Below are 13,579 nucleotides of genomic sequence, written 5' to 3' on the forward strand. Positions count from 1 at the left end.
ACTGGTCGTTCGTCAGGTTTCAGTCCTGCATATTTTGCTCTCCTCCAAAAATTAAAACCCAACTCAAAGGTCGCCGTTCTGACAAGATTCCTGAAATCAAGCAGGGATTGCAAAAGATGCTCGACTCGTATAGGAAAAAATACTTCCAGTAAGTATTTGTAAAATGGCAGGAACACAGGAAGCGCTGTACTGCTCTGCAAGGGGGAATGTTTCGAAGGTGGCAATGTTTGAATACACATAAACAAATTACTTTATTCAGAACAGAGCCAGTCTCTAAACTTTTGGATACCACCTTGTAAACTATTAGAATGCTTTAGCGCACCATCACCACTGCACCACTAACAGTGCTTGCCTAGACATATTCCAGCCTTCCGTGCACTTTTCATACTGTGACTCTCGTACAGACCACAATGAGAACGATCAGTGCCTCCTCTATTTTTTCATGGCTGAATAAACGTACACTCGCCAACTGAAGAACACAAAGCAACAGATTGACGTTTCGGCGCCCAGTACGGGTGCCTTGTTCACAATGCCTTCTTTCCTCGCCAGACGAGTTTTCGTCAAACCCTAGACTCTATTTTTTCAATGCCAGTGCAATCGCCCGCTCCGCAATGCGAGCCACTGGTCCGCCTTAGTTCAGTGAGTTGCCGCGATGTGACGTTACCCAGAGGGTACGACTGCTTGCATCACGAGTGCGTCTGAGCCACTGAGCGCGTGCGGGTGCCGTTCCGGAGATGTGGTAGACGCTTCACGCGTCTGTCAGGATTACTTACTGCGACTTTCGCAGTGAGGCGCCACCCAGAGGGTACTCTCCCCCACGACCATAAAGCAGGCGCCGGGAGAGAGTAGGAAAGGGTAATCGGAGAGGGTGGTGAACCGTTGGATTGGCCGCATCTGGCTGGCATTGAAAAAGTAGAGGAGGCGCTGGAACAATAATCTAGCAGAGCAATAACTGTATGTTAAGACATGGTCAGTTTTCAAAATTTAATGTGATTAAATGTGCTTACTGTTACAATGAATGTACAGTGCTCAGCGATTGAAACAATACTCAGAGCACGTGGCTGCTGCCGCTGTTTCGTTCCACCAATGAGTGCTGGATGATCGCTGTGGGACCAAATACAGTCACAATGCATCACAAAGGCTTTCGCTTTCATCATATACTATGATGCCTCAGCTCGGTGTCCCCAGCGCGCATGATCAGTGCAAAATGCGTCGGCAGCCATGCGCTACGAGTACAGCATTTCAATCGTTGAGCACTGTACATACACGTACGTGCCACGGTCAACTCACGGTACCCACTTTGCCTTTTTGTATAGGGCTTGTATTTAGTCAAGTGTTCTTAGGGAGCACACACCCCACAATTGACAGTACTGTGGCCAATATACTGCACTCATTCAGTCACTTCAGTTCCTATCTTCCTTCTTTTGCTGTAGTTTATCGTAGTAATGACTTGTATAATAAAAAAGTAAGCAAGCTTTTGCCAAATCATTTGTTTGTTGTTTCGTGTCTATGTTGTAGCGTCACTGTTGCTCACATCTACAGTTACAATGCAAGAATGCTATATAAAGGAATAAGGCAGTTTCATTTGGCCATTCACACGTAGTTACATTACCTGGTTTTATTCAGGACAGACAAATCTCATCTCATTATTGTGTAAACGTGTGACATGGTTACAGCAAGGACAAAAGCTTTCAACTCTTTCAGTGAAAAGATACAAGAACATCACTTCACTCGCACCTTAACATTACACATACCAAAGTAGCCTACATGAGAAAACATCAAATTTACAATTACCCCTGCCATGCTGTTGCGCTTTCACCATGACGCCCTGCATCAATGCCATTTCTAACCTATTCAGATAACGAACTGAAAGGAGGAATGGTAATTTTGCATAACAAACTTATGCTACCTTTTTGGCAAAGCTAATATGCAGATTAGAATGAGATTTATAACACATTAAAAACCAAGGTGCCCCCTTGTTCCTTCAACCAGGTCAAACACTGCATGGTTTCATCTTTACATTTGCCAGAGCAGCTCATTCTTGCATCATGATATTTGTAATGAGGAAAGAGAACTGCAAAAGCCAGTCCATACTGTGTAAACGGGGCCTTGGTCCCCATACTTGAAGACCAATACTGCTATGGAGATCTACCTTTTCCGTCAAGTAAGGTGAGTGGTGTTGAGTGACCGAGCAATCTGCAACTGGCAGGTGGCCCTGGCAGTCACCTTGCGTGCCCTGGATGTCTGCAAACTGCTCAGGGCTAGAATCAGCTGGTGGGACATCAAAAGGGGCATGCTTCGCACCAGCTGTGGTACGAGGCCCAACGGGGCAAACTGGAGCACACGGTGTGCCTCTTCACCCGCACAAAGCACAACCTGCTCAAACAAAAGGAGCGGGAACACTGACCGCTGGCTGATAACAGAGTCTGAGGCTATAGCCATCAACAGTCTCATCGTGTCAGCCACTGCCTTGCTCAAAGGATCCAGGGAACGGTAGTTTTCTTCAGAGTGGCACTGCAATGCAAAGGGTGTGTCGTCCAGAAGCTCGGAGTCATTGAGGCCTCGCCTTATCTTGCTGGGCCGCATTCGCTTAGATTCGTCCATGGCCTCTTCAAGTTCCATGTCCCAGTAAGGCCGTTTGCGACCGCCTCTCTGCATGCCCAAAGTAGGCGAGTTTGTTCTGGCCTGCAGCGCAGCGAATGTGCTGAGAACCACAAGCCTTGCCAAAGCAGAGCCTCTGGGCTCAGTGAGAAAGTCTTGTCGTGTTTCCCACAGCAAGTAGTTCGGGAGCACTTGAGTCAAAAGAGCAAGTGCACACTGCTCAATGTCTACGTGGAACAGGCCAAAAGAAAGGTCAATGGCTCGATGAAGGTCTTCAAGATGATCATGCTTCAAAGCCTGTCTCACCAAAGTGTCACTGAACCACTGGGGACCACCAACGCACATAAGTGTGTCCAAGCTGTGAATTGCACGCCAATCAATCCAGCCCCTCGAATGAGCCACGCTGAATACCTGATCCATAACTTCCCACAAGGGAGTCTTGGCTGTCAGGCTATGTGATATAACTTGAATGTGCTGGGGTGGGTGCAAATCATACATCATCTTTTTGATTATGTTTGCCATCAGTGTTGAGCGCTCCTTGTACGAGGGGTTTTGTTGGAGGGATTGTTCCTGTGCACCTGAGCGCTCGCCGCCTGGTTCCGTGCTCACAACGGTATCACTAGCAAGTGGAGTCATAAACTGTTGAAGCATGTTCATCGGCTTCAACCGTTCTTCGTGATGCAAGACAGTGATGTAGCTGCACAGCCAAGCAGATATGCACACGGGAAGGCAGCACATGCGGCTTTTGACATTGTCTAGAATCATCTTGACAGTGTCAGTCGAGATTGCACCATGTTCCCATGCTATCAATATCTCCTTGATTGCCATAGGTACATTTACACACACTTCATGCCACTTAGCTTGGTTGCTCTTGAAATCTGGGCTGTTGCTCATGAACTGCTCCAACAGCAAGTCAACCTTAGCGGGATCACACCCAGCTAGCATCTTATCTGGACAGTTGTACCGTCCACCTTCAGCAAGGCATTCTGGCACCCAAGCAGCAAAGAAAGAGTCCCTTGTCTCTTCACTGAAGGTCATGGAATGGATACCATAATGTTGTGCAATGTGACACAGCATCAAGAATGTAATATCAAATAACAGTGCCCTTGTTTGTGCATTCTTAGTTGCTTCTCCGCTACTCTGCTTGTTATATTCATTGAACTTTATCAGCTTCTTCACAAAGCTGCTCAGCTTGCCGGTAGCTGCAGCAGCAGAGAGGATAAGCTCAAAGCTCTTTCCTGATATGATGTGACACAGGATGCCCAGCAGACCCTCTTGATTCTTTGAATAGTCCGAGTCGAGTGTCTTCAGGATGCTAGTAACTGTGGGCTCAGCACGGAGAATCAGTGTAGCTCCTGCTTGCGGAGTCTGCTGATCAGGTCGTTGTAGGTTCTGCTTCTGCGTGTTCGTCTGTCTACGATGCATGAGTGCCTTCGCCTGTGTTTCAGTCAATAGCTCGGCTTTTTGGAGCTCGTTCAAAAGGTATTGAAGGCAATCACAGTGACACTTTGAGTCGGTAAGATCAAGCAATGGAGAGTAGTTCAGCAGCTGCATCAGTCCAGCTTCCAGCTCCTCTTCCCACTGCCGGTCATCCTTTCGAGCACTGTGTATTTTCAACAGCAGCTGCGGGACCTTGAGGAATGTAAAAGCAGCCCACTTTAAGTCCTCGTTGCTACCGTTGGCCAGCCCCATGAAGCCAGCTCTAATTATCTCACAATAAAGCTCCGCTGAAGAGAGGTTCAGAAGCTTCTTCATGAGCAGAAGATGGTCGACAGTGCCTTGAATATCGCTGGCAGGGTTCAGCACCGCCTCTATCGCTACGTTGGCATTGAGGCTACACACGAGAGGCTGCTTCGGCACGCGGCCGCTAACGCAAGAGGACAGCGATATCTTGGGCATGTCGTCCACTAGGCGAACCAAATTCAAAGCTCCTTCCAGCGTGTCCTTAGGTATGCTGAAGCTCTGCGATTGGCTCAGCTTGGTTTCCAGTTCTTGCTGCTTTTGCACGAGCTGCGAGTAGACGGTGGGCTCTTCGTGCTTGCCGATGTACAGGAGGGCCTTGAGGAACGTCGACTCGCTGAAGAAGGAAAGCGACTCGCAGGCCTTTTCCAAAATGAGCCCGTGCTCTGTGCTCTGCTTGAGCTCGACGATCTTGCCGATTGAGTGGCACATGCACAGATACAACCAGTGGGTGACGCCCACTATGGCTTTACATAGTGCGATGCATTCCTCTTCATTGCCGTGGCAGGTTATCTTGGCTTGTATGCTATACAGCAGCTGCAGCAGACTCAATATGCAGGGAGGCTTAAAGAACGACTGGAATCGGCCGATACTCGACAGCACCGCTCCGTAAGACACCACCTGGGCGCTCAAGCAGTGCGTGAGGTAGGACAGAAAAAGGTTGTTGGGCCCGGGACCTACCAACGCTTCTTGCAAAATGCAGTCGGCGAGATCGTACACGTCGCCACTGACACCGCGCGGAAGAACGTTCTTGATGTTGATGCCCCATCTCACATCAGTCCACCTCTCTCTCCATGCCTGAAGAAGCAGCGACTTAATGCTACTCGTCTTGCTCGTGTCCATGGTGAAGAGCACCGGTGTGTGCCGGTATCGCAAACTCGCACTCACTCTACGCTCCTACAACGCATCGGTGACATCCGCTTGAACCACTATATCTGACACCGCACACGTCAGATTGCTGGGTCCAAGCAAGTTAACTGCGGCAAAATTATAGAATAAGGACGAAAATATCCAGTAAAGTGCCGCACGTCAACTGGTAAAGTAAGAACATGAGCAGAAAACACAAGCGCTACGCGCCATTTTGTTTGCCGGTAACACGGCTAGGGTGGCTAACACGGCAGCTAACAAACGATGTCTTTAAGCCAGAGTGAGTGCAAGCCAAACTGCTTCATTATTTTAGCACTTGAAGTTAGAGCAGCTCATTAGACTATATTATAGAACAACAATTTTTTAAATGTCCTTGCTACTGGCTTTCTACGAAATATATAGTTTTGCTCCTGGCCGATAAGTGTGGCGGTAATTTTGAATTTGCAGTTGCCGTTGTACCAAATGGTACCCTGTTTACTTACCCTTTACGTCACCTTTTCGGTTCCTGTCACAGAAATGCAAACTTTTAATGTATCACAGGTCTCCAAAAAAAGAAAAAAAAAGAACGTTATAAATGCGATTGTTCACTTTACGTACGTCGGCCTCATCGCCTATTGTGATCACCAGATGATCCAGCTAATTTCCTAAAGTACAAATGATAACGCTTCATGTATAGGCTGGTGTTTTCTTTTTTCTTCGTTTCCCCAATCGTTAACAGTATTTTTAAATTTTACCCGCGTATTTACCGCTAAATCGCCACTGATATGTCATTTTATCTGATTTTGACGTTTTTTTTTACGCGCAACTACTACACATATAAGTAAAACATATTCGAAAGTAAAAACAGGACATCGTGTTTAAACCACTGCGGCTGTCGTCATTATATAAGTGCGCCTCAAGAAACTTGATGAACATCGATAAACTAACCCAAATCGCTATCTGGCCACTATGCACGCTTTGTCGCAGCGCAACGTTCTTTGACGGCCAGGCGACGTGCCGTGGACCATTTGTTTACAAACACTCGCAGTTACATCGCAATCCGCGTCGGTCGGCTCTCTTCGTGGTCGTCTCGCGTCGCCAGAAAGTGGGGCGCAGAGTCCCGACCAGTTTCACAGGGAGCAGAAAAAAGAAATAAATACGTGACGCATGCCGACGTGCTTGTGCCATGCTTACATCACAGTGTGTCGCCACTCTGCACGCGCCGACCAAATTGTCAGGAGCGCCCTTAATGCTCGGCTGTGGCGTCTTAAAGTCGTCGTCATCGTCACGAACGGTAGACGAAACACGAACGTTTTTCTGAACGTCGCATACGGCACAGTTTTGCACGCGAACGTCGACGGACGGTTGTTTCGAAACACGCGCAGACACGCGCCGCGCTTTTTATTCGCGCGCTGCAGAGAAGAGGCGAAATATGAGAAATGGCCGCGAAGACGTACACGTTGGCATTAAACGTTGCCGCATTTGCCCGTATACAAGGTGCCTCGTGGTAGCGTCGCCCAAGACATTCTCAAAAAAGTTTATTTTATGATCGAACTTCGGTTATTGGAAATATATTTTCCGCCACGAATTGGTGTATCTGTAAATTTCTGTTTGCTTGCATTTAGTTCTTACACTTGTTTTCTTTTTTCCTAGTGTCAGAGAACTGCATGAAATGCTTAAATTTTCTTGCGACATATATTTCAATGAAAGCGTGGAGCCCTCCTCATGTATGTATAGAAGTTGTAGTAGGAGCTTACATAACTTGCTTTCCATTAGCCTATGGGTATATATTGTATATATGGTATATATTGCATGTCTGTTTACATCTTAGCCGGCAGCTCTTCGAATTCTTTCTCGAGTAGCCCTCATTTCTGATCCTATGATCATAGCCGCAGCAGGTGGTGAACGTGCACTTCTGACACTCCGGTCTAACTATTTCAAAGATATGTCAACAAACGATGTTCTTTACGAGGCAGCAAATAAATAAATAAATAACCGGGAATTAAGTGAAGGAAACCAGGGCATTGAGAGAAACAAGATTAAAACAAGCACCCTTGGTTATCTCATGTCGTCATTATAGTTACAATGACTGTTGACCTATGTGTTCGCCTTAGGGCGTGGATCGACTGAGAGGACGCCACCTGACGAGGACCAGGCGTACGTATGTAACGCAGTGTCCCGGTCGATGCATTCACACTCCGCTTATACGAGCGCATCTCTGGAAATGTTGATCGTGTTGTTGTCGTCGTCCGTGAATGTGGTAGTTATGATAAACGAACAAAGAAAGGGTACTTGGTAATTTTTTTAGATGTAGAAACACGGGAAGGTAGGCTACGTCAGAGCCCTCATACCTAAAATCTCAAATTCGTGACTCAAGCAACAACAACAAAAATGAAAGAAGTTATCAAAAAGCACTTTGAACACAAGAGCACAAAGAATATCTCAAATGATATATAGAACTACTGGACTGTGCTTGTGCCCGCAGATACATACATACATACATACATACATACATACATACATACATACATACATACATACATACATACATACATACATACATACATACATACATACATACATACATACATACATACATACATACATACATACATACATACATACATACATACATACATACATACATACATACATACATACATACATACATACATACATACATACATACATACATACATACATACATACATACATACATACATACATACATACATACATACATACATACATACATACATACATACATACATACATACATACATACATACATACATACATACATACATACATACATACATGGTGCTGGAGAAAAAAGGCACAGCCAGAAAAAAAAAGGATGACGCACGAAATTGTGAAAGAAAAAGAAAATTGCCGAAAGCGGATGAAGGTAGGCCGAACAAACATGAATAACAGCGACAGCCAAGCCGCGTCATGCAATCACGTCCGTTCACTTTATCAGTTATATCTATCAGTACACGCCCTGCCTGCTTCGGTAATTCCATTATTTTTCCCATTACGAAATCTAATTTCCTTATTGTGTGTGTTTTCTTATCTTTTTCTCCCAACAGCACGAGCACTTGTCGCATGTTAGACGTTATAGGACTCCCCATATGAATTGCTCGAGCCCAGTTTTAACCGTACACATCAACTATAGCTGTTATTGCCTTAGGTAAACGGGTCTCTCAGGAAAGAAAGATAAATTGAACAGGACGAAAAAAAAAAATAGAGAAGAAGAGAGAAGGGGAGTATCGTACAAGTGGCACAAGTTTGTTCCGCCGAGGAGTCACGTGGACTGCACGTATTTATCCTTATAATCGCGCAATTGCGTGGCGTAGCGGGCGCGTCCTTTACATTAACGGCCGAGTCGGCGCATTAAGAGGGGCACACGGTTCACAGAAAAGGTATATAGCGGCAGCAGAATTGCAACGTGGACCGGGTCCTGCGTGTATACTGCCTCCAGCAACAAGGGCAGTAGTCCCGCATCGTCGGCGACGGGAGGCCCGTCGCTCGCAGCCGGCCGGGTGACCGCACGCCGTGGCCTCCCCGATGGAAGAAGTCAACAAACCGGGGCAGGGCCCGCTTTTTTTTTTTTTTTTTTCTCGATAACACCGCGACGCACTGAATCAAGCGAGCAAGCACATCCCCTCTTCCTCCTCCCACCTGTGGCTGGCTGGGCGCCGGTATACTCGGTCAACCGGCGGCCGACCGTGAAGCCGTCGCTTCTTGCCGGTCGGAGCGCGCATGCAGTCCTCTCTGTGCATCAAATTTCGAAGAATACCCGCACCCGTTGAACGTTCCGCGACGGTTATTGCGTGCAGTGATTCCGCAACGACTATCACAAGGAACGTGTAGTGTACGAGGCCGAAGCGACAAGGGGGGTGTACGAGTATTTAAACAGAGATATTACGAGGAATTCCTTCACCGCTACCTCGGTTATTACACGGCCTGCTCGAAAAGACAGCTCCGGTCAATTATCGCATCGCGCCGGTGCTGTGCGATCACCGTCGGCGCAGTGCAGAGATTGTCCACGTCTCGCGCCCGATGCCGCCTATAAGCGTCGTTGAACTGTACCTTTGTGTTTGTGGCAACCGCTCTTTATGTTCGTCATCCTTTTCACTGTACGTAATCATCATGATTATAGATATCATCTTGCGCGCGCTCTGCCCAGGCTGTCCATTAAAAGCGCCGGTTCGGCCTCTGTCTTGCAATAAATAGACAGCGCATCTGTCCCGCTTGGCCATTCGTGTCCTCGACAGAATGTGAACCAATTAAATGGTTTAGGATACAAAAAAAAAAAAGAAAGAATACGAGCCAAGCCATAAGTGTCGTACTGATGTTCTTCACAATCAGATCTCCTAAGTTATACGGCTGTCAATTGTAAGCCCGCTTGACACGGATACATCGAAGCCCGTTTATAACGCACTCGAATGCAGGATATCGTTCCCCGGCGAAAACAAGACATGCCTACTTATTAGCCTGAATGTTTCTCCCACCAGCGTTGCAGCGACTGTTTAAAATAGAGAGAATGCGATCTGGTTAAATATATCCGCCTGAAGAACTATTGCGCAATCGTGCTTATGCAGTGTCTCGGCAACGTGGTGGGCCTTTATCGCAACCGCTTTAACAAAGCCGTTCGCGTTTTAATGTAGCTAAATTTTGTTTGTTTTATTCAATACCGGGATATGTGAGCGAATTCACATGGTTAACAATAACTATTTATGCGGCGCATGTCTGATTTTCGTCCATACTGAAGTTCATTACAGAGAGTTGCAATGTACTTGTATGTTTTTTTCCCCTACATTTATAAACCATTATACAGTGCGGTGACTGCTTTTCTAACGAGAGGCAGTCACCGACACACACACACACACACACACACACACACACACACACACACACACACACACACACACACACACACACACACACACACACACACACACACACACACACACACACACACACACACACACACACACACACACACACACACACACACGTGTGTGTGTGTATTTCGTCTGAGCGCTGGTCTTCCAGAATTTGTGACGCCAAATTATGACGATATTTTGAAAGCGTAAAGATGTGGGCATATACATATATTGCGGCATATATAGCATCGAACATGTTTGACGTCTGCTTTCAACCCAGAATTGGTAACTGCTACGTTTCTTTTTATTTAACTTTGGCTCACCAGTTACGTGAATATGCTTGAACCGATAGGCGTTGTTCACTACGCATCCAAACCACACCTAGCTAGTGCAAGCGCGCTTTTTGTGTGTGTGTTATTCAGTACGCAGCCAACAATACCGGTAGCGTTTTTTTCCATTGGAGAGCGTGACGCACAGACTCGTGCCAGGAAAGCAAGAAACGAATACACACCGCGGTGACACAGTGATAGCTAGCGAGCGCAGGGAGAAGGGAAGCGCATTTCCTGGACGTTCAGTCATAGCCGGCTGACATGCGCAGGTTAACGCAGTGGAGTCGTGAACAGGAAGCGCGCACAAGCGTGTACGTTTACCGACCCTCGCACGCGTGCGAACGAGGCAGACAGTCTGGACCAGTTTGTGTATACAGCCAGCTCATATATATTGTGGTCAGCGCGTACCACGAGCAGTACAGCTGTGTTTTATATAATCACTACCGTGCAGTGTCATGGAGCATGCAGGTAATCGATATAGGCGCGGAATTCTCGAAACTATAGACTTGTACTGAAGAACAGTTCCCGACTGACCGTCGTTCGTGAACTGGCCAAAACGTTGGCCAGAACTGAAGCCCGGCATACTCATGTTTCCCCCATATTTAACCTACATTTCCACACAATTCGGGCGAGACGTTGAGTTCATTTTGTTGCTTGGAGGTTTTCAACGCACTATGGCTTTCTGAAAATGTGCCGAGCAATCGAAAGCAATTCGTTAAGTAAAAGAAATTCGTAAAGTCGAGTTTCACGAAATCGAGGTTTGACTGTAAGAGTGCTTGGGCTAATGTATATAGCTGCCAAAAGGCCGCAACAAAGTAGCGCATTTTTTAACTGCACCCAAGACACTGGAGTCAAGTGTTGAAGCGTTCAAGTTGCGCACAGATCTGTTGCGCAAACAGCCATTCGAATTCGGTTCCTGGTTTATCCCCTGCAGGCGCTGTATATACGCGAAGATAGCGCATCGAAAACAAGATCGCAGATGACCCTAATGATGTTTAAAACGTGTCTCCTACATCAGTGGGCGTAGTCTGAAATATTTTGCGGGGGAGGTGTCGTCATGTCGTCGTGTACCGTGTTCACTTCAAAGTTTTTCACAACGTTTTAACATCAGGCATATCTTTAAAATGGCTGTTATATGGGTGATTTCCAAGTATGCTGGACTCGAAAAAAGTCTATGTTCTCCTATCTGACGTTCCATATGTATAGGGAGCTCTCGAAAGGAGTCCACATTCCGTAAACTTGCAACAACAAACGTCGCCGAAATATTGAAAATCTCAATCCGTTATGCAGCTGTAGAACTTTCTTGATTATGAAGATACAGGAAATGTGGGGGAAACAAAATTTTCAACGGGCAGGATTGATTTGCTTTTCATGTTTACAATCAGCGTTACCAGACTATACTTCCGGTTAAGCCCTCTGGAACAACACAAGTTACAAAAGCCTATATATTTATACACTTCTCCAGATGGCACCATGCAGTTCTGCGGTAGAGTTGGAGTGTTCTACAAGTGAATTTTTATGGTTAAGTACAACAACAACAACAACAACAACAACAACCACAAAAAGCCCATGCATGAGCTCGACCCATGGCGCACGTTCTGTTCTTTATATCTGAACACACCAAGAATATGTGCCTTTTTTCTTGGCTAACTTGACTGCCAAAAATGAAGGACAGGAAGTTTTCTATAGGTTCCTGAACACACTGCTGCCACAAAGCGAACGGTTTTATCGAAACAAGGGTTCGTTGAGCGCGTGGTCGTCGTCGACGCTCGCCGCGCAATGCACGAGAATTTGCAAACACCGGAAACCGGTCCTTAAGCGGCGTACAACCGCGGCGAGCGCACTGCGCCAATGTGACGGACGCTTCCGTGTCAACGAGCAGGCGAGCCTCACCTAGCAGTAAGCCTGGAGGGAGACCGCGAAATTGGAGAACAAGAGCTCAGCGGCGGGAGCGTCGGGGTCGCTCGCGAGCGGTTTCGGTCTGGCGCGCGGCTTGTCGCCGTCGATCGTGCCAAGGTCGTCCCTCGGAAGGCGCTCGATCGGGCGTATCGCGGCGTCTCATCACGCCTGTATATATATATATATATATATATATATATATATATATATATATATATATATATATATATATGCACACACACACACATACGAGATCTCCTATATGGATGTCTCGAATACGTCCTGCGGACGTCCCTCCCATGATCAGGTGCCCGCACTTTCCGTGTCCTACGGACATCCCTTGCATGTCCTCGAGGACGACATCATGGGAACATGCTGCGTACATTTTACAGACATATGCGAGGGCCTTTTGCACAGTGTCTGCTGTAATATGTGTTACAGTCGCAGCACACGCTGTATGCGAGATTCAACGGGCGCTATAGTGCCCACGCATCAAGAACGTGCACACGTTACGCGGGCACGCACGAGTGCGGAATTGCATCATAATATACTCCTCATTCTTCTAGGTCTTCCGCCAAGCGCAAGTGGCTTAACTATTGAACTAACTGAAGTTTTAGAAGTAAATTGCGTCAGAAAAGTTGTAAAGTACGACAAACATAGACACGAGCTGCAGACATGATAGCTTCGGATTGTAACTCGAACATGCGAGAAAACATGATGCTGTTAAGTTACGAGGACTGCGAGGAAAAAAAATGGTCCATGTGCGATATTATTGGGACATCCGTGGTTGGATATCCGAAACTGGACGTCTGGCGGATGTCCTATTTGTCTCCGAAACGATTCACACACAAAGGGACATGATTCGGATGTACGGACGAGTTGTCTTCTCTGGGTCATTCTCACTTAATGCAAACTGAATCCATGTCCCATGAACCCTTTTATGCTACAACTCACCCGCGTGTTGCGTTTCATCCTAACTTAATTGTTGGACTTTCGATACATATAACGCTGAATTAACAGGGGCACGTCCAGAGCAGTCCGCAAGCTCTGCCGCAGAGAGCCATCCACAGCAGTCCACAGAGAGCCGCGTTTGGAACACTCGCGCTGCAGCCAGAGCAGTAAGGGCTGCACAATTAACCACATGCGAAGTACTGGAATTCCTCACACCGAAGTGTCATTTAATTGTTTTTTTTTTTTTTTTTTTTTTTTTTTTTTTTTTTTTTTTTTACCGAGCGGCAAAAGTCTCGGATAAACACAAGCCTGGATGTCAGCTGG

General features: G+C 46.6%; 1 protein-coding gene across 1 annotated transcript; it reads right to left on the reverse strand.

Annotated features, from left to right (window-relative positions):
- Positions 1-1,599: 1,599 nt before the first annotated feature.
- Positions 1,600-5,446, reverse strand: LOC119460891 (mediator of RNA polymerase II transcription subunit 24). Its single transcript, XM_037722009.2, has one exon. The coding sequence runs from the start codon at positions 5,182-5,184 to the stop codon at positions 2,161-2,163; it is 3,024 nt and encodes a 1,007-aa protein (XP_037577937.1). The 5' UTR covers positions 5,185-5,446; the 3' UTR covers positions 1,600-2,160.
- Between the last annotated feature and the right edge of the window lie 8,133 nt (positions 5,447-13,579).

Source organism: Dermacentor silvarum, chromosome 8, assembly GCF_013339745.2.
Source record: "Dermacentor silvarum isolate Dsil-2018 chromosome 8, BIME_Dsil_1.4, whole genome shotgun sequence".
Classification (NCBI taxonomy): Eukaryota; Metazoa; Arthropoda; class Arachnida; order Ixodida; family Ixodidae; genus Dermacentor; species Dermacentor silvarum.